This window comes from Cucumis sativus, chromosome 2, assembly GCF_000004075.3.
Source record: "Cucumis sativus cultivar 9930 chromosome 2, Cucumber_9930_V3, whole genome shotgun sequence".
In the NCBI taxonomy this organism is placed as follows: Eukaryota; Viridiplantae; Streptophyta; class Magnoliopsida; order Cucurbitales; family Cucurbitaceae; genus Cucumis; species Cucumis sativus.
Genome location: NC_026656.2, coordinates 19,995,714 through 20,022,598, shown reverse-complemented (window position 1 = coordinate 20,022,598; position 26,885 = coordinate 19,995,714). Strand labels below are relative to the sequence as shown.

The 26,885-nt window shown below is 32.6% G+C and overlaps 4 protein-coding genes across 6 annotated transcripts; 2 read left to right on the top strand and 2 right to left on the bottom strand.

Annotated features, from left to right (window-relative positions):
* Positions 1-6,185: 6,185 nt before the first annotated feature.
* On the top strand, positions 6,186-8,096 carry LOC101221872. The gene has a single exon (XM_004148361.3). The coding sequence runs from the start codon at positions 6,386-6,388 to the stop codon at positions 7,775-7,777; it is 1,392 nt and encodes a 463-aa protein (XP_004148409.1). The 5' UTR covers positions 6,186-6,385; the 3' UTR covers positions 7,778-8,096.
* A 2,995-nt stretch (positions 8,097-11,091) lies between these two features.
* Positions 11,092-17,174, top strand: LOC101222107 (CBL-interacting serine/threonine-protein kinase 8). 3 transcript variants are annotated; one of them, XR_004214490.1, is made up of 14 exons: positions 11,092-11,488; positions 12,440-12,502; positions 12,622-12,693; positions 12,807-12,914; positions 13,026-13,100; positions 13,225-13,278; positions 13,391-13,516; positions 13,892-13,981; positions 14,861-14,987; positions 15,503-15,622; positions 15,909-16,025; positions 16,354-16,410; positions 16,497-16,571; positions 16,715-16,733. XR_004214490.1 is itself a non-coding variant. In XM_004148362.3 (14 exons), the coding sequence occupies exons 1-14, from the start codon at positions 11,330-11,332 to the stop codon at positions 16,814-16,816; spliced, it is 1,341 nt and encodes a 446-aa protein (XP_004148410.1). In that variant the 5' UTR covers positions 11,097-11,329; the 3' UTR covers positions 16,817-17,174. The 3 variants fall into 3 exon arrangements, 1 of the variants encoding a protein (XP_004148410.1); XM_004148362.3 differs by having other exon boundaries at positions 11,097-11,488; positions 14,861-14,983; positions 16,715-17,174; XR_004214491.1 differs by lacking the exons at positions 15,909-16,025; positions 16,354-16,410; positions 16,497-16,571; positions 16,715-16,733 and adding an exon at positions 15,194-15,257.
* LOC101207363 (putative pentatricopeptide repeat-containing protein At5g52630) lies at positions 17,103-20,033 on the bottom strand. Its single transcript, XM_011651402.2, has 2 exons — positions 19,547-20,033; positions 17,103-19,420 (listed from the first exon to the last, which is right to left on the bottom strand). The coding sequence occupies exons 1-2, from the start codon at positions 19,733-19,735 to the stop codon at positions 17,258-17,260; spliced, it is 2,352 nt and encodes a 783-aa protein (XP_011649704.1). The 5' UTR covers positions 19,736-20,033; the 3' UTR covers positions 17,103-17,257.
* Positions 20,034-20,756: 723 nt separating this feature from the next.
* On the bottom strand, positions 20,757-26,138 carry LOC101222345 (serine hydroxymethyltransferase 2, mitochondrial). The gene is made up of 16 exons (XM_004148363.3): positions 25,885-26,138; positions 25,717-25,767; positions 25,438-25,524; positions 25,213-25,334; positions 24,843-24,919; positions 24,385-24,509; positions 24,163-24,255; positions 23,964-24,056; positions 23,677-23,874; positions 23,441-23,545; positions 23,121-23,186; positions 22,890-22,967; positions 22,472-22,583; positions 22,263-22,373; positions 21,922-22,117; positions 20,757-21,085 (listed from the first exon to the last, which is right to left on the bottom strand). Exons 1-15 carry the CDS (start codon positions 25,966-25,968, stop codon positions 21,969-21,971), a joined length of 1,551 nt encoding a protein of 516 aa, XP_004148411.1. The 5' UTR covers positions 25,969-26,138; the 3' UTR covers positions 20,757-21,085; positions 21,922-21,968.
* Positions 26,139-26,885: the final 747 nt, after the last annotated feature.

The window sequence follows — 26,885 nt, the reverse complement described above, 5'->3', positions numbered from 1 at the left end:
TGTGTAATTAAAGTTATTAGATATTGGGTTAGAGATGATCATATGAGAGGTCACATGTGAAGAGGGGAAGGGGAGACAAGAGATGACCCTATCTATAGTCCACAATAATTTATAATTTACACCCTAAATCTAACACAAATCATCTATATCCTACTTTTGTTAATTCTTTCCTTTACATAATAATTGAGATCATCCTAAATAATCAATCAATTTTATTACATGATTAACACATTATTGAAGTGTTTATAGCAAATTACTAAAAACAATAACTCCAAACATAATCAACATTGTCGGTTGTCGTCTAACGTCTTTTTCAAGAGTATTCTATTAATCAATGTCTTCCATGGTTCATCTATGTTTTGATTAATCAGTATATATTAAGCTAATTAATTTGATATAAAAATGAAAAATCATTTATTTTTTTACTATTATATTCTTTAAACGGATCAATCGAAGGATTTTTATTTTTCGACTTGTCAAGTTACTAAGTTTATTTTTTTAAAAAAATTCATTATGTACTGGATAAGTTACTGTTCTTGTTGTTTTGTACGTATCTAATATATGCCATCGAGCTTATTGACAAAAGTTTTTTTAGCCGCTCACAACAGTACTTAATTCTCTCTAACACCGAAGACACTGTATTTTAATCTTTGACATTGGATCGACTACACTACCTTATGTTTCATGTAATTAACTTTTGACCACAGTGGCAACAACGTATATCATCAGTAAACAAAATCTTCTCTTCTCCCCTTTAATTTGGTAATACACATCAATCAAATACAACAAATATAATTTTTTCTAGATGAAAAAAAGGGAGAGGACAAAACCTAGAAAGTAAAGAAGAACGAAACAAATAAGTAAAAATGAGAACAAAAACGAAAAGAAAGAAAGAAAGCTATAAGTAGAAGAGAAGAGAGAAAAAAATAATCCAAAAAAAAACTTAGTAAGGGTAAGAAAAGATTTAAAAAGCTTTTGTTTTGAGGAAGTATGAAAGAAAAAGAAAATCCCCATTAGAGAAAAGGTTAATTAATTACCGAAGGTAAGGCATCCAATTGAAGTTATTTGAGATAATTAGTATGAAAGAAAAAGGGGGCATTTAAGTAAAGAGACAAATTAAGGAGAGATATGAGAGTGTATATCACGAGAGCTCATTCCAAAATCCCCAATCCATTCCATGCACAGAAACAACAACAGCAACAGCAACAACCCCCCTCTCTCCCCTAACTCAAAAGTGTGTGTCTCCCAAAAGTGGTTTTTTAAGGGCAGCCCACAATATTATTATATAATGTTGAGAGAGGGTAAACTACAATTCTATAAGCCTTCAAAACCACTATTTTCTCTCTCTATAGCTTAGCAAGAGACATATCATGAAGGGGTCCCTAGAAGCAAGAAATTCGTCGGGTAGTGCCTTGTTTTGATTTGGGAATATATACATATATATATATATTGAAATGAGATCAAAATTGTAAGAAAGAGAGGTTCCAAATTCCAAAACAAAATGCAACCCAATGCAATAATGCATAGGTACAGTTTGAAAGTAGAGCTTTTCATGGAAAGCATGAGGGTCGACTTCCCCTTAGGTTGGTCCTTTTTATTTGACCTTCAGATAGGGTAAATACACATATTCATTATAATAATCTTTTCTAGTACTATCCTAGCTAACATGTACAAAGGGTTATATTATTCATTAAATTATGAGTTTAGTTTCATGTATCTCATGGATTCTATGGAATAATAATATTCAAAGTTTTTACAAGTTCTTTTAAGTTATATATTTATTGGACATATATTTGAATTATAGTTATTATAATCAAACTTTGTGTTTAAAAATTGAAATTGAATAAATTCAAGACGTGGAGACCATAATAATAATGTTTAATCGATAATTTTTCTTGAACACTTTTTGAGACGTTGTATGTAGGTTTTTGTGTATGTGAATATTTGTGCCCCCACAACCACAAACCCCACCATGTTTCATCTCTCATGTATTGTCCTTGTCACCGTATCATCTATGCACCTCTATTTGTCCTACACACATATATACACACTTTCTTCACTCGAACTATACAAAAAAACCATTTAATTAATGATGATAATATATATGTCCCACCATGACAATTTAATCATGTTCACATTAGACCTAACGTACACGAATGTGTTGATTTTAGAGATTTGTTTGTATTCATGGATTTGTTTTGACAATTTGCTTAGTGGTTGTTTATTATGTTATAATGTAAATCATGATGGGTGTTAACAATGCATGAGAAGTTAAAGAGGAGATGAAAATAATGCGATCATAAATCATGACAGAAGGGTTAGGATAAAAGCTACAATAACTAAATAGTTTGGTATTACAAATTGAATCTAAACATGAATTTTATATATATATACAAATCAAATCATGACTAAACTATTGCTAAAATATACTATTTCTCTTAATTTTGAATCTGAAAATTGATGTTTCTTTTTGCAATGATAGGCATCTATTACAAATAAACATTAAAGTAATATATATATGTGTGTGTGGTGATGTCAAGTTGTGAACCAAGAAGTGGACCTATTTCCAATAAGAACATGTCTTGCCCCGTGAACTTGATTCTAGGGATCGTCACAATTTATATCAATTTAATGTTATAAACTTTATACTATGCTTTGAGGCTTAAATAAATATGTAAAACAAAACACGTGTCACTCAATACCACACATCTGCTTTATTCTCTATCTATGTTTAATTAATTTAATGATGGTTTGTACTGAAAGAAAAAGTTCAAATGTGATTGAGATATTGTCTTAATTATAGATATTCTCCAACTTTTACAAATGGAAAATAATATAATAATATAAACATGCATATTATTTAAAATTATAATCAATAGACTTTATATCACTTACCTTACTAAAATAGATTTGCAATATACGAAAAGAGGTGTGATAAACGGTTTTTTTCTAAACATTTTTGTGATATAATGCAAATTTTCTTCTGAATATATAATACTAATTATCATCCTTCTATCTTTGATGACTTTAGAATACTATTGCTTACATAAGCATAGTTTAATTGACAACAAGTAGAGATCCAATCGGTTTCGACTAATGAAAAAGGGTTTAAAGTAAACGGAAATGGGTTTTTGTTTTTGGGTTGTATTATTGATGCTAATTTGTAGCATATTAGGGAAGTAATTTGCCTGGCTAAGTAAGGCAATTATTAATGTCATTAAAGTTATATAATACACTTCATAAATCGTTCATTAATCTCGATCAGTGGGCCACTACCAATTGTACATGTTCTACTCTTTATAGTTTGAGGGCAAAATAATTAGAATTTTTTAAAAAAGATTTTGCTGTCTTCAGTACAACCATTTCTTGATTATTACTTGACTTTATTGATATTATTAGAATCATATAAATATTACTTCCTTAGATGGAAAATAATTTAATTATAAACTATCTCTTTAACCTTTCCACGTTTGACTTTTTAGGAATTGGGAAAAAATTAAATATTTTGGAATGATGAAAACAAAGAGAATATTTATTAAGAGTTTGAATTAATATGAATACATGGAAAAGAAAATTATGAGCTTAATTAGTTTAAAATTTGAATATTAAAACTAAGACGAGACTAATTCAATTAATGTAATGTAATGTAAATTAAAACTTGCACTCATGGAAAAAAAAATATTTATGTATTAAAAATTCTTTAAACATACATCTTATCATCATTCCAGCACATTTTCATTATGATAACATCCAAAAATCCACTATAGATATGTAAATATACTCTTATTTCACTAAACATCCTTTTTGGCTTTTTCTTATTTAGTTTAATGTGGTATTGAATGCAACTTAAACAAAAATGCTATGGTTTTGTATGTATTCATAGACAGACAGAAATTTTTTTTAATTAATTAAAAAAAAACCCTAAAAAAAGGAGGTTGGTGTTTTTGACTTTGATATTTAAAAAATGCACCAAAAAATTCCAAAACCATAGTGTGTGAAATTAATCAAAGTTCAAATTGTGGATAAAATGAAAATCCATGCTTTTAGAACACTCATGGTTTTGGTTTGCTACAAAATAATATAATGCTTCAAGGCCATGTGCTGTGTTACCCCCATTATTGACTTTGCTATCTTAGATTTTGGAAGTTTCTTTCCATTTCTTTTTGTTATTATTATCAATATAATTATTAAAATTTCATCGAGTTTTGACGTATTGAATTAAGTTAAGGTTGAACAATTCTCGACTCGTTTTATTATTTGGATATATGGAATTTTTACTTCTATTAATTGATTGGTTGAGTTTTGTTCAAATTGGTAATTTTTAGCTCATTGTCGTGGAGAGAATTTTAGCATAATTATATGACATTTCTTTGTTATTATTAGTGTTAGTGACACTAATTTAAATGGGAAAACATTAATCTAAAGCTTATGTTAAAATTATTGAAAATAAATTTCCGTGTAGCAGTTTGTCAGTCCCCCCGCGAGAAAAAACAAAAACACTTTCTTAGTTTTCACACTTAAATGGGCCTAGAGTATCAAGCCCAATATGTATAATATGGCTGAAAAAACTTGACCCAATTTTAGATCCAAGCCCAAGCCCAATACTTATCTTGAACTTTTCTTAGTGAGAAATAGCCCAACGCAAAAGTTTTTTTTTTTCTCTTCTTCTACTTTCCGAAAAATGTAAAAAATCAATATATTCAATAATACAAGAGAACGATATTTAAAAAATTACCATTTTTACCGTTCATAATCGTGTGGTAATTTTTTTAAATTGTCAATTTTGCCTTTTATTTCCTTCCTCTCCGTGGTATTAGTAATACTTTTACCACTAATTATATCATTTTTTATCGGTGATAATTCGTATGAGTAACGTCATTTATAATATTTCAATATGTTTTTTTTTTTTTTACTTATCATTGATAATTTGAACTTTAACTTTCTAAATGATATAAATATTGATAGCATGACTTGGAATAAATAATTTATTTCAACAAAACTTACAAATATATTAATTTAATTTATATTATTAGTAATAGAAGCTATCACATGGATTATATATTATTAGTGATTCAAAGTTATTATCGATATCATGCTAATCTAGTCTTTTTCTTTGTTCATTCATACTAAGAAATAAACAACCACAATATCACCTTATAGTAGTATTACCTTGATATTATTTATATAGTATCCCATTGTGGATATTACTTATAGATTACATGAGTGATATCCTTATGTTGTTATGGCCGATATTACAACCAATAACAGCTATCAACGATATTCACCAATTGTAGCCATTATTGATAGCTTTCAAGGTGAAAAAATAAAAAAGAAATGTGTGAAAAATTATTAGCAAATATCAATTGTTGATAGACGTTACTAGTGATGATATGGTATTTTACTATTTGTTGTGCTATCTATGTAGTTATTTTATTCTTATACTATATAAATATTAGTAACAACTACTATTTTGTGCTTTTTTGCCATCTATGCAAATAAACTTCAACGTTTGTTTAATTCAACAATAATAGGCGAGTAAACAAATACGAAAAAATATATTTTTTTTTTGTTCAATTCTATTTGAGATATACATATAGGAAAGTTTTGATTGGTCAAATAAATGAAAGTAAAGCAAACAAAATAAAAATAGGTAAATGAAGATTGGAAGTAAATGTATAAACCAAAATGTAATATGGTTGGTTGTTTTTATTTCAATAATTTTGGTAATAAATCGTGTATCTTCCATAACTATATATAAAACATAAAATCTTATACTCATATTTTTACAAAAAGAAAAAATGAAAAAAGTGCAGATCTTCTCACGAAAACGATATTTGACCAATTTGCTTGTTTTCCCCTATAATCTTTATAAACTTTAAACACTAATTTCCCATATTAAATCAAATTTATTGTTTATTAATTTAGTTTATATGAATGACAGCAAAGTTAAATATTCGATGGAGGGCATTGCGGTAATTGAAGTATCTATTCACGTTTTAATTTTTTGTTGTTAGCAAAAGCAGAAATACGCAAAAACCTGGCTGTCAAAACTGCTTTTTTTTTTTTTTTTCTTTTAACACTAAACCAATTGGGGTCCCACAGCTGTTATAACTCATCTCCTTATGGGCCCACACACAGCCGCAACTCTTGGTCCCACACATCCACCCCCCCCCCTTCATCTTCTTCCTCCATCCTCCTCCTTTCTCCGCCGTAACCATACATTTCCTGTTTCTGTTTCTGTTTCAGCTTTTCCTTCCCCCCCTCCCCGTGAAAGAATAATCTCTCATTATCATCAATGCCTACTAAACACTAAAACCTCATTCTCCTTTTTCTTCTTCTTTTCCTCGGTTTCTCTATTCAATATCTTTTCATTTTATTTTCTCTAATGGATAACTATTCCTACTCCTCCTATCCGGATTCTCGCGACTCCTCTCCTCGTTCATGCGAAAATCCTTCTTGGGACGACCCCTCTACCAATCTCAACCCCACCCATCACAACTACAAAGTCAAATTCATGTGTAGCTATGGCGGTAAGATACAACCCAGAGCTCACGACAATCAACTCACTTACACCGGTGGCGACACCAAGATTCTCGCCGTCGATCGTACTATCACTTTCTCTGCTCTTTCTTCCAGGTTATCTTCTCTCTGCGATGTTACTGTTTGTTTTAAGTACCAACTCCCTGGTGAAGATCTCGATGCTTTGATTTCTGTTACCAACGATGAGGATCTTGAGCATATGATGTTGGAGTATGACCGGTTGTATCGTGTCTCGAAGCCTGCGAGGTTACGGCTTTTTCTCTTCCCTTTAAACTCACCTGTTGTTCCCAAGATTCTTGCCTCCCAGGACCCCAAGTCGGACAGGCAATGGTTCGTCGATGCGTTGAATTCTGTGCGGATTCAGCCTCTGGAAGATTCTTCCTCCTCTCCTGTTGATCCTCCTGGATCTGCCTCGAATCCTGATTTCTTGTTTGGATTTGATAAAGGTTACCATCCCACTCCTGTTTCTGGTTCTAACTTGACGGATTTACCCGCCTCGAACACGGTGGTGAAGGACGTTTCCGCGGGGTCTGATTGTGGATCTGAAGATCGTCATTTAGTCGGAGAACCTGTTGTTTCTCCGTCGGAGTTTCAAAAGCAGATTCTGGATTTGCAGAGGTTGCAAGTGACGAATGAGAGAAGCAGCGATGAGACTAACTCAAAAACTTCTGCAAGCGATTCTCACCCACCAAAAATTGCAGAGAAAATCGCTCCACCACCGGCGGCAGTTCCTCTGCCTGTACCATTAGCAGTCCCCACGGCATACTTCCCCGACAGGCAGATGATCTCCAGTGGTTATACAGTAGCTGCTTCAGCCAATGCTCCGGCCACCGACCAGTCAATATATCTAATTCCGACTGCCGGGGGTTTATTTCAAGCTCAAACGCTTAGACCCATCAACGGACCAGTTGGGCACCAGCCTTATTACGGAATGCCAACATACCGTGAAGCCCAGGTTCATAGTTCGGTGGCACAACCAAATGTTGGGGTTTACACTTCAGAGGGGATTCAAATGATGCAGCCCAAAATTACCGTAAACGAGGCCGGCTACACTCAGGTTGCATATGATCATAACACCGGCCGACAAGTTTACTTTACCACCGCGCCACCGTATCAGACCATGGCTCCGGTGGCGGTTGATCATGGGAGACCTAGTGTCGGTGGTGTTGGTGGTGGTGTAAGCTCCTATAATCCGGACGGTAACGTGATGAACACTTCCAAAGCCTCTGGTTTATGATTAATTACAGAAATAAAAAACATGGATATGTTGTGATTAATTCAATTTTATCATTGTCATTAGTTTAATAAGCGTAGTTGTTGGTTGATAATCTAGGTGTTCATGAATTTGTATCGTCATAATTATTTGATGTGTCTATATTGAAATGAGATTGAAGGTATTTGTTTATTCTATGGTTTTTAGTCTTATAATGTGGAATATCCAATCACAACCGGCATTGTGACATTTTTTGCGTCATTTCACCAACCCCAATTGACATTGATAATTCCATTTCAAATACATGTTTAGATTGAGAGTTTTGTACTCAATTTTCTGATTACTTAGGCTTTCCAACAGTCATTATTTCCCATTTACTACATTGGAAGACTTTCATACCCCTTTGTTCTTCAAAAGAAGCAATCTCGAACTTCATTTGTTTCGTATAATCTTTCTGCTTTTTGAGTAAGTTTTGCAGAGAAATGAAAGAAAACGATGAACAGAAACTGGTTGGGTTGGTGGAGCACATGGAAAGGACAACGACTTAGCTCATTGGGTATGGTTTTTGAATATTTTAAGAAAGATATGATGATTGGATGGGATTGAATTCAGCCCATTGTTAAGATGACATGTCAGCAATTAAATTCTAATTATTGAGAAAGAGAATAGGAGAAGAATCATGCAATGATCCAAACCAAACCACTTTTCTACATTCAGTGGGAAATCTGTGTATCTGTTGAGACTTCAGATTAATAATAGTAAAATGGATTTTTATTTTCTTAATGTATAAAGAAGGAATATAAAACAGGATTAATTAATGAGAGTATTAAATTTATTGAATTTGTAATTAATCAGTGGGGTTGATTGAATTGTTTGTGTAGAAAATGAATTATTTTGTGTACTAAACTCACACTCAATCCACCCCACTGCTTTTGAACTTATTTGATTATTGAAAAATAGGTGGCAACTCAGACCCACCCAGTAACCCCTAAATCTTAAATGTGAGATTTTAAATAATTGAGAGGTTAAAATTAAAATTTTATTACAGTAAGTTATTTCTTTTTAAATAATAATTGACATGAATAAAAAACAAATACAAATCATCTACATGTCAAACGTGATATGTTGGTGACGTTCAATCACACCATGGATAAGAATTTGAATGTTTATTTTTGACTCTAAGTTAGAGATAAAAATTTGATTTCCACGACTTTGAAGTTTCCTCTTGCTTTCTAAATGTCAAATCGCTCTGTTGGATCATTTATTGATTATTTCTTTGAAACCCCCAAACCATAATTGAGTACTAAATAAGGGATTTCCTTTACATTATTTTATTATATTCACCCATGTCCAATGAATCTTTTTAGGCATATAATTAAATACAAATATCCACATTTTATAATGTAACATTATCATTTTCCACATCTGATTTAATATTTAATTTTTATAGGTCTACAAATTTGTTAAGATGGTTAGAAATAATGTCAAATTTACTAATATAGTCATGTTTTATAAAGTTCACAAGTTGAATAATTGAAAAAACAATGGTCACATCAAATAATAATAAGTATTTTGAAGAAAAATAGATCATTGATGAATGATGTGTCATCTTCCAAAAATGAGGTGTAAGTCTCTCTCACCCAAAACAAAAAACAAATTAATCTCTCAAGTGAATGTTGTGTTTTAGTTTTCAAGTTTTAAATTAAAAAACAAATTAATTAATCGATTGATTTAGTAAGGTAAGGGATGAATTAATAACATAAGTTGGAAAATAGAGTATGGGATATTGTTTAGTGGGGGAGACATAATTATGTTGAGATATGGAAGAGAAAGGAAGTGGAGAAGTGGAGAAGTGGAGAAGTGGGGCTTTTCAATTCTGGCTGCCTCCTTTGTTATCAAATCAAGAATTAGGTTTTGAATGCCAACTAAGGGCACCATTTTTTGCATATCCCTTTCCCTTTGTCCACAAACCATGGATGTTTCTTTAGTGCTCTTTTCTTTTCTTATTTTTAAAATATCACAATCATTTTTAAAAAACATCATTCAAATTTTACTGATAAAAAAAATTATCATACAATTATTGAGGTGAATCTAATCATAAAATTTTACTATATTTACAAATATTTTTAACAATTTTATTTTTTAAAATTTATAAAATAAATTATAATATTCCTTTAAACAACTGTGGAGTGAGATTATTGATAAGCCAACATCTATCAACATTTTTCATGTTATGCCACATCATCCATTTGAAACAAATATCAACACCATTTTTATTTTTTTCGCTCTCTTAACAATTGAGCTATCGTTATCTTAGAAGGAAAAATGGTATCTAATTTATAATAACAACTTTACTCCCAATGAAATCATTATCCTTCTTTGTAAGTTAGAAAAACAAAACCACAATAGTAGGCGTTGATTTAATACGTTTTTCAATTAAATAAATTTGGGTGAAAAATGCTTATTTTAACCATCCTAAAAGCACTTATTTGATTTGGGACTGATAAATTATTATTTTTTACTTTGCGTTAATTTTTTAAATTTCACATTTAAACTTTACGGTACCATTATAACCAATCCCATAGTTTTTGTAATTTTATTCATTTATTAAAAGCTTTTTTTAATATAAAAAAATAAACTATTTACACTCTATATAACAAAACCACTCAAAAACAAAATTCACTTCATATATTTTTACCATTTTTTATTTAAAAGCTATAATAAATAAATTACTATTTTAAAGTTCTTTCAAAAAGAAATATTTTTGACTAATTGTTTACACTACATAAAAGAAAAAAATGATAAAAAAATAGTAAAATAAATTAAAATATCTACACCCTAAACAAAATTTTGGATTATAATATAGAAACGAACCTACCATCAATACCAGAGGTCAGTGTCTATTTTCGTATAATCTGAAAATTTTAATTAATTAAATTTTTTCGTCAATTTTACTTTTTTTTAACAATTTTTCTAAAAAGGAATTAATAAAATACAAAATTCATTAAATACTTATAAATATATATATTTTTAAATTATCAGTTTTTGATAACTTCCGTACTATATATATATATATATATATTATAATTGTTAGAATTAAACGCAAAATCTTTTATTTCTCGTAATTCCGAAATACAAATTTTGTTTTCTTTGTTTGTTTTTTCTAAAAACCGAACGTGTAAGAAAATTATTCCTTTCTTCTTGTAAATTCATGGAATCCAACTAAAAAAGAAAGAGAAAGAAAAAAATATTATTCGAATAATTAATCTTTTTTATTTGTTTATTGTTATTTCTGGTCATAAAATAAAATTAAAATTCTCCTTAAATTGATGTTAAAAAAGTCATCCCTATATTTTCGTTACGCTTTCACATCTTCAAAGCTGCTTTAGAAGAAGCTCAATAAAGAAGAAGAAGAGGAAGAAGAAATTAAATCACCAACTTCGAAATTTTCGGTTTATATATGTTCCATGATTTCAACCCAAAAAGCTTCTCCACAAGGCGGATTGCAAATGCTGAGATCGACTTCTGCTGATTAGGATTTTCCCCTGCCGGAACCGGGGGAGATTCACGGCGGAGATGGTGGTTAGAAAAGTCGGCAAGTACGAGGTCGGGAGGACGATTGGTGAAGGTACTTTCGCAAAGGTAAAGTTTGCTCAGAACACTGAGACTGGCGAGAGTGTTGCTATGAAAGTCCTCGATCGGAGCACCATAATCAAGCACAAGATGGTCGAGCAGGTCTGTGTCCGTCCTCTGTCTTTTCTTCTCTACACTAATTGTTCTAAGAAATGGAAATATGTTCGTTCTTGATCTTACCGGAGATTTAGAGTGAAATAGTTTGATTTTCTTCTATGTAATTTGCTTTATATGACTGCATCATTGCTGCGCGGCAAAAGATTTTGATTACTCAAGCTTTCAATTGAATTGAGGATGTTGAAATTAACTTTGTGTATAGTTCAAATGTTTCAGAGTTAGCCATCAAAACAATGTTAGCTGTGATTACATGCTTCAATGATGTCTATATTTGAATTACATGGTGTATGGTATCATTGTGAATGTATATGTTATGGATTGAGCTAAAAGATTCTGGTGAGGTTCATTTGTAATCATTCTTGGGCTTCTCTATCTACAGTCGATTGAAGAATGAAAAAACCTTGTTTATTTCTCACCTACTCTCTTTCACTCACTATGTTGAAGAAGAGGAAACGGAGCTTTTGATGTCTTAAACTTCGAATGAAAGGAAATCATATGTGCCTGCTTTATACTGTTTGATTAAAGCTGCAAATATTATCGGATGGGCAATCTTACTGTTATTGCTACGAACTGTATCTTCCGTACCGTTTCTCTTGAATAGTGCAAATAATTGGTAGGTGATGAAGGAGTTTAAAGAACAAACTCACACACGGATTCTTTAAAAAATAATATAATTGGCAGGTTGTTTCATGGATAGTTGATTTTCTATCATAAGCTGCTGAAAATGTTTGCGTTTCAAGTTTTCCTATCCTAAAAATGGTTGTTTGGTGGCATGATGTTCTTTATACTCCTCTTTGCATGCTCGATCTGCAAACTTCTACTGATTAGCTCATTAGTTCTTGTAATCTAACTGGAGTGCACTCTGAAGCTTTTTCAGTATTTGATCCTTTAAATTGTCTGGCGTTTCATCCAACAACTCTTACTAATATTCTGTAGATAAAGAAGGAGATTTCAATCATGAAGCTTGTGAGGCACCCTTATGTCGTTCGTCTTCATGAGGCATGGATTAATTTTCTCAAGTAGTTCTCATTTATGATTTTAGCCTTTTTTTAAGTGCTTAGTTTTGAACTTCGTTTTACTTGTTTAACACTGGATACAATATCTATTTTGGTTTCTAGGTTCTTGCAAGCCGGACTAAGATTTACATAATCTTGGAGTACATTACTGGTGGTGAATTGTTTGACAAAATAGTGAGTAATTAAAAAAAAATAGAGCATTGTTTAAGAAAGATGAGCCAATTCCAATTTGAAACTATTGACTATTTTGTATTCCTACAGTTTATGATGTAATCCATACTCTGCAGGTTCGTCATGGACGGCTTAGTGAAGCTGAATCTAGGAAGTACTTCCAACAGCTAATTGATGGTGTAGATTATTGCCACAGCAGGGGAGTATACCACAGAGATTTAAAAGTATGACCACTTTTATTGGCTGAGCTTGTGGAGAAAACATTCTAACTGAAATTTGGAAAAGAAATAAACAAGACCCGAATAATTTTTTTCTTTCTTTATTTCTCTGCGCAGCCTGAGAATCTGCTACTCGACTCCCTAGGTAATTTAAAGATCTCAGACTTTGGTCTGAGTGCGTTGCCTGAACAAGTAAGACATGTTTTAATGATTTTTATTTACTTATAGATCTACACTTTTTGCCTGAACAAGTAATATATATTTCTTATGTAATTTTAAGAGACAACAACAAATAGCTGATTGTATTTGCTGACAGGGAGTTAGCCTACTCCGCACAACATGTGGGACTCCAAACTATGTAGCACCAGAGGTATTTATGTTGGTATCAAAAAGCTTGTTAAACCAAAAATTTTATAAATTGGTAATGAGAGTTGTAAGTTTGCCTTTTGGTTTGATTCTCAATCGCTTCATCTCTCATGTAGGTGCTCAATCACAAGGGTTACGATGGTGCTATGGCAGACGTTTGGTCCTGTGGGGTAATCCTTTATGTGTTGATGGCAGGATATCTTCCATTTGATGAGCTTGATCTCACCACGTTATATAGTAAGGCATGAACATTTTGTCATGTTAGCTTAAATCTACTTCACCTTTTTGTGTTGTGTTTTCCATTTCAAACGCTGAAATGCTATCAACTTCTTTCTTGGGTGCAAAATGCGATCAATCAGCATGATGAGTGAATTTTTCGTTGAAACAAGAAAAAAGTTCCCTCTGTGAAGATCAAGTACAAGCAGTGAAAGCAGTTAAACTTTAAAACAATCTATTTTCCATCTCTTTAGGTTGAATTTAAATCAGGATGCGCAGGGCTTTCGTAGGTTATTCATTTTTAATATTTTGATCTTAATCTTCTTAGGTTAACTTAGACTGAAATATCTTTTCAACTTGCACTTGAGTGATCGCCTAATATTGTCATTTACCTTCAACAGATTGAAAGAGCCGATTTTTCATGTCCATCTTGGTTCCCGGTGGGGGCAAAAGCCTTAATCTGCAGAATATTTGACCCCAATCCTTCTACTGTAAGTATGGATTGCCAGATATGACGTTCTTCATAAGCCTTGTTGAGTATTCTTTATGCCTTCAACTTACTCTCTAAGTACGTGGAAGAAAGAAAAAAAAAAAACCGTTCGTGCTACTTTCTGGGTACAAAATTAGCAATTTACTGTCAAAAAAATGCATTTCTTTTCAAATCTGAGTGATGGATCAAACTACCTGAGACCTGAATGGATTTTGTTACATTCCGGTTGAGGGAATAGATGTAACAGACATTAGGATTATTTAGTTCATTTAATGAGCTTGTAAATTTTAGCACTGTATAGTTATAATGTCCTTTGAGTTTCATACTACGCCATGACTTAAGGAAGCCAATGTAGTAGTTGTTACTCATGATAACCCTATTTACTCTAATATCTTATTAACTGGCTTCTTAGAGTAGGGCACTAAAATTTTTCATTATTCTCAGCTTTATACGTACCAGAGTAATTGTTGCTATCAATCTTTTTTACTTTTGGGCAATAGTATTTTCAGATTTAGGGATTAAAATCTTGATGTTGATGACGATATCAAATTTTCAATTATGGATATATCGAAAAAATATAGTTGGATATTTTTGTAAATAAAAAATTATATAAATTAATAATTAAGCTGTTTTTACTTCTAAACAAATTTATAGAGCTTGTTATTGGTATTTATGTTTATTTGAAGGTTAGTCTTTTAGAATGGTTAATCGATGATATCTTCTTATGTTTTGTGGCTATTTATATAAGATATTGAATGATTTCTACTGTCAATATTGAACCCTATGATTTATGGATTTGTCAATGGATATATCATATATCTAACATATAGATGGATATTTTAATCTTTATTGATAAGTTGCTCTCCTTTCTTGTGTATAGCGTATTACAATTGAACAGATCAGAGAGGATGAGTGGTTCAAGAAAAATTATGTTTCAGTCAAATTGGTCGAAGACGAAGATGTAAATCTGGATGATGTGAATGCTGTCTTTGATGATCCTGAGGTTGGTAAGGATTTGAGTACTATATTGGCATGTATGTGAACTCGGATTTATTAAAGTCTGGGTGTCGTTAAGATTGAAGATTAGATACAGATTCTATTTTTATTTTGCTCTCCTTAGCTGGCAACCTTTCACCTAACTATAACTTTGGTTCCTATCCATTAATTACTTTTAAGCAAATCCATAATAAAAGTGGTGAATTTACTATTCTAGGTTAAATGTTTCCCGCCAACCTGTTCTCTGCCAGCATAGTTTCCCCACTATTGAGACATAAAAGGTCATATTTTTGTGTACTTCTGTGTTCAATTCTTTCAATGATCTTCTTCCTTTTCTTTTGGTCAATATTTTCTGCCTATGCTAAGGTGGGTTAAACTTTACAAATCTTAGTCTCTAGAACTTTATTTTATGTAGATACTAAAAACTGTAAATGTGGTTGAAGGCTGTGGCGTCAAAGTGTGGTGTTTAGATCCATTTATAAAATTTTATGGTTATTATCTCTTGACTCGCAACACTTGTCCATAGGAACCAAGGACCGAAGAACAACGCAGTAACGAGAACATGTGCCCTCTGGCCCTTAATGCATTTGATCTAATAATTCTATCACAAGGCTTAAACCTGGGAACGATGTTTGACCGTGGCCAGGTATGGTTACTTGTTTTTATTAAGTTCCCCGATGTTCATCTAAAACATGCAGCCTAATAGAGCCAATTTGCCTCGAATAATAATAATAATAATAATAACTCACCTGAAGCCACTACAAAATCTTTGCTTTGGTGTATAATACTTGTTTCTACTCGACATTAAGCATATATAATTAATTATCTCAGACTGAGAATATCAGCTCTGATCATTTCAAAATATTTGTATAAGATACTGTGCGTGTATCTTTCTCGAGAATTGATGGTTTAATTTCTTCTAATAACTGTAGGATTCTATGAAGTACCCTACACGCTTCGTCTGCCAAAAGCCTGCAAAGGTCTTATTATCAACAATGGAAGTCGTAGCTCAATCAATGGGTTTCAAGACACACATACGCAATTACAAGGTAACATTTCGTTAGTTCTCATCCGAATGCTTGCGATTCAACTCCATGCCCTTCCCTATCTGGTTATCCGTCTTATCCCTCCCGTATTTCATAATCTCAATGTAAAATTACAAGTCCGTTCTCTAAAATTTTTAGTTTCGATCATTGAGTTCTTGAGCAATCTTGACATATTAAAAAAAAAAAAAACTAATTGATTAATTTAGTATGCTTTCAACTGGAGTTTAAATTTCAGGGACATATTAAACACAAAATTAAAAGTTTGAATTCCCACTAAAAGTCTTGTTAAAGTTCAAAGGCTAATCTTAATCAAATCTCTTGTGAATATCAGATGAGAGTAGAAGGTCCTTCGGCAAGTAAAACTTCGTATTTCTCAGTCATTATGGAAGTAAGTTTCACCATTTTTCTGCACGAAAAGTTCTACAATCTCTATTTTCTTTTCAAGGACTTTAATCCATATTATGTTTCTCATAGATTTTTGAAGTTGCTCCCACGTTCTTTATGGTCGACATTCAGAAAGCAGCAGGGGAAACCAGCGAGTACCTCAAGGTAGGTCATGGTAGAATTTCCACATATAGCCTTTGGTCGTCGAATATAAATCAAAGAGTACCACATTTCTCGTTATTCTCATATACACAATTTTATCTCATTGTACTTCTTAGACATTGAAACAATGCCATTGCATGTCACAGTTCTACAAGAGCTTTTATGGCAATCTTGAAGACATCGTCTGGAAACCATCATTTGACACCAGCAAATCGAGAATCGCCAAGAACAAAAGTAAAAAACGTTGATTTTGTATGCATCAAAGCCTCAGAAATTCCACAGCTATCATCTAACCCGAGGAAGAAAGGCAAAGCAGTATGATGTTGAGATATGTTTACAGTTTTTTGATTAATTAATTATACCTTACCTGCCCTTTTCGGCAACAGTGAGAAGATAAGTAATCCTTAGGTTATTTGTATAAGAGTATTTGTATTAAAATCTTTGCAAATTTGTACATTACGTCATCTAGTTTTTACTTCGCAAATTTGCAGATCGACGCCTTGTCTTTCGGTAAATAGAAAAGAAACAATGGCGTCGACATCAACTTGTCAGTTTTTTTCCCCTTAAGCTCAATATCAGCTGGTTATTCTCTTGATCTTACTTACATAAATTATCTTCATATGAACATTTTGACAGTTGAATGTTATTAGGTTTTGTAAAGAATTTAAGATTGTATCTCACCATCCACATTAAAGATTATCTCCATATCCTCCACAAGAACAGTATCCGTTCAAAAACTTGTGAAGCTGCTTACTATCTCTGATGACAATTTCCCTTCCTTTCAATAAAGAAATGAATCTGATAAAATTGTGGCAATCCCTACACATGGTGATGCTCTTTACAACCCGAATTGGGGTCGCAGTTGGCAGGTTTAACAAACCGAAAGCAATGGCTAACTTTTCGCTATGAAGAACGGTAGAAGATAATACCCTTTCCTCGTTTTCCTCTTTTTCAATTACTTCCACATCTTCAATAGGCTCGTAACCGAGGGCTTTTACCTCATTGAGTACAGTCTCCAACAACTTGTACATCTCTAGACTTTGACAATGAGACTTGTCATTAGGTTTGAACGAATAAACTTTTTCTTTGATGCTAATCCAGCTCCAATCTTTCAACTTCCCAACCTTCTCTTCTTTCATTAATTTCCTCACTTTCGAAACATCCTTCCATCTCCCAGCAGAGATGTGCATGTTTAGCAGAGAGACATATGTCTCGACGTCTTTTGGTTTGAGTTTGAGTAACTGCTCGGCAGCGTAAAACCCTAAATCGGATTTCCCATGACTTCGACATCCAGCTATTAACATGGACCAGATAGTTTCGTTAGGCTCAAAATTCATCTTATGGACTACATCGAAAGCTTCTTCAACCCGACCCAACCTCAAATACATGTCAATCAAGCATGCAAAATGGTCCATTACAGGCTTAATGTTGTATTGCTTTTGCATTAATTCAAAATAATAGAGTGCTTCATCAGCCAAACCAGCATGGCTACAAGCTGATAGAACTCCTACAAAAGTGACTTGGTTTGGTTTAATTCCTACCAATCTCATGTCTTCAAAGAGTTGAAGTGCTTGTTGAGACAAACCATGTCGTGCAAATCCCGTAATCATCGAAGTCCATGATATCATTGTTCTCGAAGGCATCTCCAAGAAAGCCTTACTCGCCTTGTCTATACTTCCACATTTGTTATACATACTCACCAGTGCAGTTCCCACCACAACATCTGCCAAAACACCACTTTTGATTATCTGACCATGAATCTGTTCCCCTTGTTCTAAGGCTACTAGATTACTACAAACACTCAAAACGCTCGAAAATGTGAACAGATCGGGTTTCATTCCCGAGCGATATAATTTCTGGAACATAGCAAGTGCTGTAGAACCACTCTTGTGAGCTGCAACATCATCTTCAGCAAGATCCATCATTTTAGCATGGCCTGCAATCATTGCATTCCATGTAACCAAATTGAGAGTCTCCATACCTTCAAACAATTTCTGAGCCTCAATAAGCCATCCACATTTCAAGTACAAATACATGATCGAATTTTTTATCAGTATGCTTGAACCATAACCAAGCTTAATGCTTAGTGAATGAATCTGTGCTCCTAAATCCAATGTCAGCATTACACAACAAGCGCTCAAAACACTTGTTAAAGTGTACTCGTTTGGTTTCATGCCATCCGAGAGCATGTCCATGAAGAAACTTAAACTCCGAGCTGCTTGACCATTATCACAACAAGAAGATATAACTGAAGTCCATGAAATGACATCCTTTTCCTTGATTATCTTGAAGGCTTTTATTGCAAATTCCAATCTTCTGAACTTAGAGTAGAAACTAGAAAGAGAGTTGCCAATACTTGTATCAAAATCTATATGGTATTTGATAAGATATGCATGAACCTGCTTCCCAAATTCGATAGATTGCAGGGAAGAACAAGCATTCAACACGATTCCGAGCGTGTAATTACTAGGATATGCTCCAGCTTCCAACATTTTTATGAACAATTGAAGAGCAAGGAGAGGGTGTGAATTCTGAACATAACCAGTCAGTAGAGTTGTCCACGCATTGACATTTCTTCTAGGCAAATTATCAAACACCTTGTGAGCACTTTCCATGACTCCACATTTGGAATAAACATTAACAAGAAAAGTCATAACAAATAAATCTTCGTGAAATCCAGTTTTTACGATATGTCCATGGATCATTCTTGCTTCTGTAGCTAAGTTCCTATCTATACATTCTTGCAACAATGGAAAATAGTAAGAAGATTCGATTCTCGTACCCAATTTCGGCTCCTCCGCATCAACAACATTCAATTGGATTAGTGAATGATTTTTCTGAAACCCCACACTCTGCAGTAAGCATATCATAGAATAAACAAATTTCAATACAGAAGAAGTCCGTGAGGTTTAATTGCATTAAGAGAAGAGGATGATTTTCAAATCAATGAAGATTACAAGGAAAAATGAAGGTGTTACCTTATCCTTATCGTTGAGGGGAAAGCTGGCGGTTGAATGACGTTTTCTTGGATGGGTTTCAAGTTTGAGAGCAGCAGTGAGGGAAACAGAAGGGACGGAAGCCATGGAAGGAAGAAGAAGAGAAAAAAAAAAAAAACAAAGGAATTTCGAGAGGGGAAGAAGATATTGCGACTTTATCCCCTCACCCATCAAATCAAATCTAAACCTCACACACACAAAACAATTGCATCTGCCTGCTCATCTCAATTTATCTTTATAATTTGATTTGCTCATTCATGTAATGGGTGTAAGTCTACATTACCATAACCATAAGAATCCACACCACATGAATATGAGAGTAGTAGTTGTTCAATCTCTAATTAAATCCAATTTAGGCTTTTTTTTTTTTTACATTGCAAAAGTAAATTCAAACTTTAATTAAAAGGGTTTGTTAGTTAATTCGAAGTTAATTAAAACATAACATTCAGAGTTAAGAAAATAAAATAGAATGAGCATATAAATTCAAACACCAAATATTTACTTACATCGACTTCAATGAAGAAAATTGAAATAGGGATTATTTTCATACAATCTATCTATAATATATTAAAAAGCAACCATATTTGAAAAGCATTTTTTAAATATTAAAGAGATAGATTAAACCCTAAAAAAATTATAAGACAATGTAATTTAAGTTAAAATACTAATATTTAAAACTTTTGTATCTCTAAAAGATAAATCTCAAAAATATAATTTTATTAAAAATAAATGCTAAACAATAGAAAAAAGAAAATTGATTGTAAATGACAAAAATGTTTAAAATATCTACAAAATATAGAAATTTTCTATATTTTGTAAATATTGTTGCTCATTTTGAAATATTTAGAATCATTTTATGAGAAATCTTGGTCTAATACATTCGTTAAAAAGAAAAACATCTTAGATGGGTAAATTAATTTCTTCCAAAGTAAGAACTACGTCAAAAAGTGCATAAATGTCAAACAATAATTGAAACTTATAAAATGAGTATTAATTGTAACTAAAGAATTGAAATATAAATCAACATTTTATTGTACAATATATATTTTAATGTACTAAGATTAACAAATTTCTATACTCATACAAAATTTTGGCAAAAAGTATGAATCATCACCGTACAACTATTATACTCTACATTATATATAAAATTTAAATTTAAATAACAATTAAGTTACGTACTTGAAAATAAAAATATCCAAATCAACAAAATGAAATAATAATATAAGAAAACATTAACACGAAGAATACATATGCATTGTAACGTGGTATTACACTATTACTTATGAAATGGAAACATTATGTTTACGTGAAAATAAGACGTTATGATTCAAAGCTAAATAACCTATAAATCAAATTTGGCAAAGATTATGAGACTATAATGTGGAGATTTATAATTGAAAGTCCAAAGAATCTGCTGCCCACTATGGACATTTATTTAGAAGAAACGTTTAAATTTCTGTGGTTGCTTGCCATCATTTTCAAAGGTAGTTTGCTAGAGACGATCTCACTCACCAACTTTTTCTGCAGAAGCAAAATTATACCTTCTCCGTAATCAAATATCAAATATCATTCATTCTACGAAGCTTAAATATTGACAAATATAGCAATATATCATTGATAGATTAATATTTATTTGTGCCTATCATGATAGATAAACATTTTCTTTTTGTTAGTTTTGCTACATGTGAAATAGTCTTATTCATTTAATTTAATATTCTACCAACTTTAAATGATATATACTCATAATTCCTAACAAACAATAAAGGAACAATTAAGAAAATATTTTTATTATTATTGCTAAATCGATCTTTGGATTGGAATCTTTTGAATTCTTAAACTTCATACTGAGAATATATGTAAAAGCTTTTGGGTGAATTTGCGATGATGATTTCTGAAAGATAAAAGAAAGTGCTTCATAATATAGTTCACAAAAATGAATTTTAAGGACTTTTGTCGAGTTCAAAATCACTTCAAATTGTGAAATAGATTTCGAAGGATTGAAAATATATTTTAGAGTCATTTTAATCCTTTCAAAATCAATATAAAGAAAGCACCTTAAGAGGAATTATTGATTCAATACTACTCAGAAAACCACTTTACCGTTTGTTGAGACCTTTCGTAATTATTGAATTATCTGACAAAGCATGATTAAACTGTTCAAAAGTAATTCACATACTAAATGAATGCACTTTTAACCTTCTAAAAACCATCAAATTCACACCTAATATAACGTAACTATCATTTGAAAAGGTGAAAGCATATATAGAGACACCGTATGCATGTGAGTGGCTATCCCTACATGCACATTAATTAGGATATTCATTCAGCAAGCTATGGAAGTTAAGAGATGTTCTAACCCGAATCAGCAGGTAAACACTGCCAGCGACTTTTAAAATCCTTTCTTTCAGTCTCTGTATCTCATTGTTTCTTTCTCAAATCCTATTGTTGGAAATTGCTTGGCATACTCCTCAACCTGATGTCGGAGCTTTGAGATTTCAGATTGGAAATCTTTATTTGATTGCATGGTTGCTACGAAATCCTTCAACTTAGTACCTGTGTTTACAATACTTGAAATCAGGGAGGAGTATATCAAAGGATTCTAAGAGACAGTAGTCCAAAAAATGGCAAACTCGAGGGGGTGAGAGATAGATCACGATCGGTATATTTTAATGCAAATAAATGTTATGTTTTTGACAACCTTCGCTACCAGCCTTAATCTTCAAGGCTAACTTCACAGTTTCATCAAATAATTCAGCAACTTTCACAAAATCTGCTTCGAGGAAACCTCTCGAAGTCAGAGCAGGGGTCCCTATATACAGAAGTAAGTCCAGAAGAAAAAATGTAAATAAATTTAGAAACTTAGACTAGTAATTGGAGACCCATAGACAGAACGGTAGAACGTCATACCCATACGAATGCCACCAGGAACCATGGCAGACACGTCTCCTGGAACTGTGTTCTTATTTGCCGCAATATGAACTGATTCCAAAACCTTCTCGACTCTTGAACCATCAATACCCTGCCAAATACCCCAACCCAAAAAATTAATAAGAAGAATAAGAATAAATAAATAGAATAATGAGAAAAATCGTGCCCCAATGTTTTGTTTTTTGTTTTGGATAAGAGACCGTGCTCCAATGTTGCAAGTCATTTCCAAATACTTGTCTAAATCAAGCCAAATTAACTCGGGATGACTTATAATGTTATTTAAACTCTTTGTATTTGTAATCTCGGAGTCCACTATACACAAACACCTGAAGAAAGAAGAAACGGTAACACCTGGATGAGAAGTCTAATATTCATGGTGGAAGATGTCACCCTTTACCTTATTTTTCAAATTCACAAGGACCAAATGGTTGTCTGTTCCACCAGATACAAGTTCATACCCCTTCTCAATCAAACTCTGCATAAACAATTGATTTGACAGAATAACTATACTGATTATGCAAGGAAGAAACTTCAGGAATTAATAATACCAAACAATGAGAAAACCATGCAATTGAAGAGTATTATATTGTTGATTTGCCAAAGAAGTCATAAATTTTCCTCTGCATACCTGAGCAAATTTTGAACAATTGCTGAGAACCTGCTCTTGGTAGGCTTTGTATTCCGGAGTTGTGGCCTATTGCAATATGGTAAAGAAGAAAAATAATGCGTATAAAAAAAAGGTGAACCTCCAAATAGCGAAATCTAGTAATCTGAATTAACTTCATTGAGATGATCCAATTTTTTTTTTTTGTTACTGAGAAAGACGAAAAATGAGAGAAACAAAGATAACATAACAAAAAGCCCTCTTAGGTGGAAGTAGCGTTTATAAGCTCAAAAAAACAAAAACAAAAATTCAAATGATTAAGAAATAGAGGCTAAATAAACAACCTGCTTTAATGCAACTGCCAGACCAGCTATGGTATGGTTGTGTGGGCCACCTTGAAGACCAGGAAAGACAGCCTGGTTGATTTTGTCTTCATAGTCATAGAGCACCTGCAAATTGCAAAAGAAAATATTAGACAACTAAGAATTTGCTTCTTGAAACATATATTTACTTCTAGGTGTCGTCATAGAAGCCCTTCCTCAGTTTGTAATCTTTCTTACATTTTAAAGATATCACTTACTTCCTGTCCTTTTTTGTTGATCTCTTTAACGCCCTTTCGGAAGAAAATCATTGCCCCCCGTGGTCCACGCAAGGATTTATGAGTGGTTGTTGTCACTATATCAGCATATTCAAAAGGAGATGGAATAACGCCTGCGGCAACTAAACCACTTATGTGTGCCATGTCAGCCAACATGACTGCCTTCTGTTTGTCACAAACCTGTCGGAATAATCACAACCAAATCAATGTAGTGTACAACCCTGAAGAGAGCTATTTTATAATTTGTATAGCCAAGCAAAGGAAGAAACCTTGCGAATTCGTGCATAGTCATAGAGACGGGCATAGGCACTTGCACCAGCAACAATGAGTTTTGGTCGGAACAATGAAGCACTTCTCTCCAACTGTCAGAATTTCCCTCCATATAAGTATGTATATTTGGAAATGCAGTTTCAAGAAAAATCGATAGGGTATCCTTATACAGTTTCAAACACACAAGAATTTTCAAACCTGGTCATAGTCAATGTAACCAGTGCTCTCATCCAACCTATATGGCATTGTCTCGAAGAATATTGAAACAGCAGAAATCTTCTTTGTATCAGTCTGCAAACGTTTAAAGAATATACATAGGCAAGTACCAAATTAAACAACAATCATCATATAATGTTCTCATTATCAAATCAACAAAAGCAGCCATGTGAAAACCAAGTACTAAATTTGAAAATTAAACACCTGATAACCATGCGAAAGGTGTCCACCATGTGGTAAATCAAGAGCCATAATCCTCTCATGAGGTTTTAATAATGCAGTATATGCCTGAAAGTTAGCCGGTGATCCAGAGAGAGACTGCACATTAACTACAAAAAAAATAGCATGCCGAATTTAAACAAAGATACCACTTTGAGAGAAGTTCGTTGATAAGATGATAAATACAATTACTGAATCAGAAAATTCTGAAAATGTTTGCAAACGTCCAGCTGAATTCACAAGAAACTCGGTAAAAGACACAGTAAATCACTTTATATATCAATAGACAGAGTCTGAAACAAATTTTATTGTTTGAAATTAATTCAATATCTACAATTAAGTCAATTCGAGCATAACTTAGTTAATCATCCTTCGGATTAGGTTCAATCCCTCACCCGCTCTCGGCTTAACAAAAGATTATTATAACACAAAAATTCTCGTACCTCCCCATTTTGCAGGGTCCAAACGGAAAGCTTCTAGTGCGCGTTTCTGGCACAAGGATTCGGCCATGTCAATATACCTAAATCCCATTTGCATTTGTACATTAGGTATCCAGTGTGAAAAGGGGAAGAAAAAAGAAAAAACGGGGGAAATAAATATAATAAGAATTACGAGCAGAAAGGACCAGTGCCGTCGCGGCAAGTTACTGATTTCGAAAACTTAATCCATCTACCTTACCAGAAGAGTAGCCGTTGCATGGGGAATATTACGAAAGAAAGTCATCCTTGATTCTAATTTTCCAAAATCCTATAATTCATGCAATAATAATAATAATAATAATAATAACTTTGGAATTTAGATGGATCCACATACTCATTTCCTCCATAGTATCTGGCTCCTGGATATCCTTCGCTGTATTTGTTGGTCATAACTGAACCAACTGCTTCCATCACTGATGATGAAGTGAAATTCTCAGAAGGTATAAGTTCAAAGCCCTTCGCATTACAAAAACAAATTGTACAGGATTTTGACGTTAATCTCGAAGCTCAATTCAATTAGATGGATATCAACACATGAATTTCGAAAGTCCAAATCTACCTTCCATTGGCGAGCTTTCTCGAGTTCAATAATATCTGCAATTTCCGGATCAATGACCTCGAGAGGAGCGTTCAGCTGCTGAATCCACTGAAATCAAAATTTCCTCCAGACATCAACATCGACACAAGGAAAATCGACACATCATGCAGATCTCGTAAACCTCATGATCCACATGCATTATTTTGTCCTCGTTTACGTTAGAAGTACCAGAAGCAATTCTTGAATCAGGGAAATGTAAAATTAAGAATTAGAAAATAATAGAGTAAATGAAACGCTCACAGTAGCTCGAGCCTTCTCCCTTTCCTCCGCAGCTGCCCCGGACAGAGAAGACTGCAGGCAGCCATAGAAAATAATTTCAAATACGAAAAAGAAGAAGAAGAATCCGGAATCAGAGAAGAAATGAAAAATGTATTATGAGTTAAGAATGACGGGGAGATAAAAAAGAACCATGCGATGGAGGAAGCGGGCATTGAGAAGAGGAAGAATGGGGTTCGTAACGCCGACGGCAATTCTTCGAAGAGCCATAGCCATTGATTACGGTGGGTGATGGAGGGGAGGATACTCCGATATGGAAATGCGTAAAAGATCCGACGGACTTCCCTTTTGATTTGGTGCTCTTCCGTTTTCAGCAGTGCGGAGTGGGGTTAGTAGTAGGTTGGTGACGGAGGCCTAAACCGCTTTGTTGGTGCCTTCCATTTTCTCCTCTCTTTTATATTTCTTTTTTCTTTTATGTATTAAATTTTTTTCTATGTCTAAGTTGAGGGAATCTAATATCTCGTGTTTATAGTAGAAATTATAATGCATAAAACAAACTTTATCACAAAGTTATATTTACCCTCCAAATTTTACTTCAATAATTTGGGATTTGTTTCAATGTTGTATAGATTTCAATTTTATAACAATTTAATCTATAATTTTTATCTTATAACATTTTAGTCACAGTTAATTTAATCTATTAAGATTTTATTTTTAGTGTAAATATTTTGTTAATTTTTATATATTAAAATTAAACTCAAATTATTATAAATGGTTATACTTCTTTTATAAAAACTAAATTGCTATAGATTTTAAAAGACAGAGTCTAAACTCTTACCTATTAAAATTTATAGACGGGAGTTTTGTAAAAACATGAAAAAAAAAAGTATATGATAATATAACATATTTCACAACATTTTCTAAATTTGCAAAAATTGAAATTTGAGACCATCATATAGTTCTATGATTATCGTCTGATATCTCTTTGATAATTATTATCATCTGATTTCATTAATTTTGTCATATTCATAATATGAAAAAATGAAATTTGATGTGACTTGATTTTTTATAAATATTTTGGTTATTTGACTTAATTTCTAATTAAATCAACTTCTAGCAAGAATGTTGTAATAAATATTGAAAAGAGTTAAAAGAAAAACAAAAAATGGTTGATTTATTATTGGTAGTTTAGA

Bases quoted from the DNA above. Each gene is read 5' to 3' on its own strand.
- LOC101221872 (XM_004148361.3), top strand. From the start codon at position 6,386: ATGGATAACTATTCCTACTCCTCCTATCCGGATTCTCGCGACTCCTCT.
- LOC101222107 (XM_004148362.3), top strand. From the start codon at position 11,330: ATGGTGGTTAGAAAAGTCGGCAAGTACGAGGTCGGGAGGACGATTGGT. The intron at 11,489-12,439 runs GTCTGTGTCCGT...AATATTCTGTAG, and splicing joins AGCACAAGATGGTCGAGCAG to ATAAAGAAGGAGATTTCAAT. The intron at 13,101-13,224 runs GTAAGACATGTT...ATTTGCTGACAG, and splicing joins TGAGTGCGTTGCCTGAACAA to GGAGTTAGCCTACTCCGCAC.
- LOC101207363 (XM_011651402.2), bottom strand. From the start codon at position 19,735: ATGGGTGAGGGGATAAAGTCGCAATATCTTCTTCCCCTCTCGAAATTC. The intron at 19,421-19,546 runs GTAACACCTTCA...TGCTTACTGCAG, and splicing joins CCCTCAACGATAAGGATAAG to AGTGTGGGGTTTCAGAAAAA.
- LOC101222345 (XM_004148363.3), bottom strand. From the start codon at position 25,968: ATGGCTATGGCTCTTCGAAGAATTGCCGTCGGCGTTACGAACCCCATT. The intron at 25,768-25,884 runs GTTCTTTTTTAT...GGCTGCCTGCAG, and splicing joins CCCGCTTCCTCCATCGCATG to TCTTCTCTGTCCGGGGCAGC. The intron at 22,374-22,471 runs GTATGACGTTCT...TTCTGTATATAG, and splicing joins TCCTGGTGGCATTCGTATGG to GGACCCCTGCTCTGACTTCG.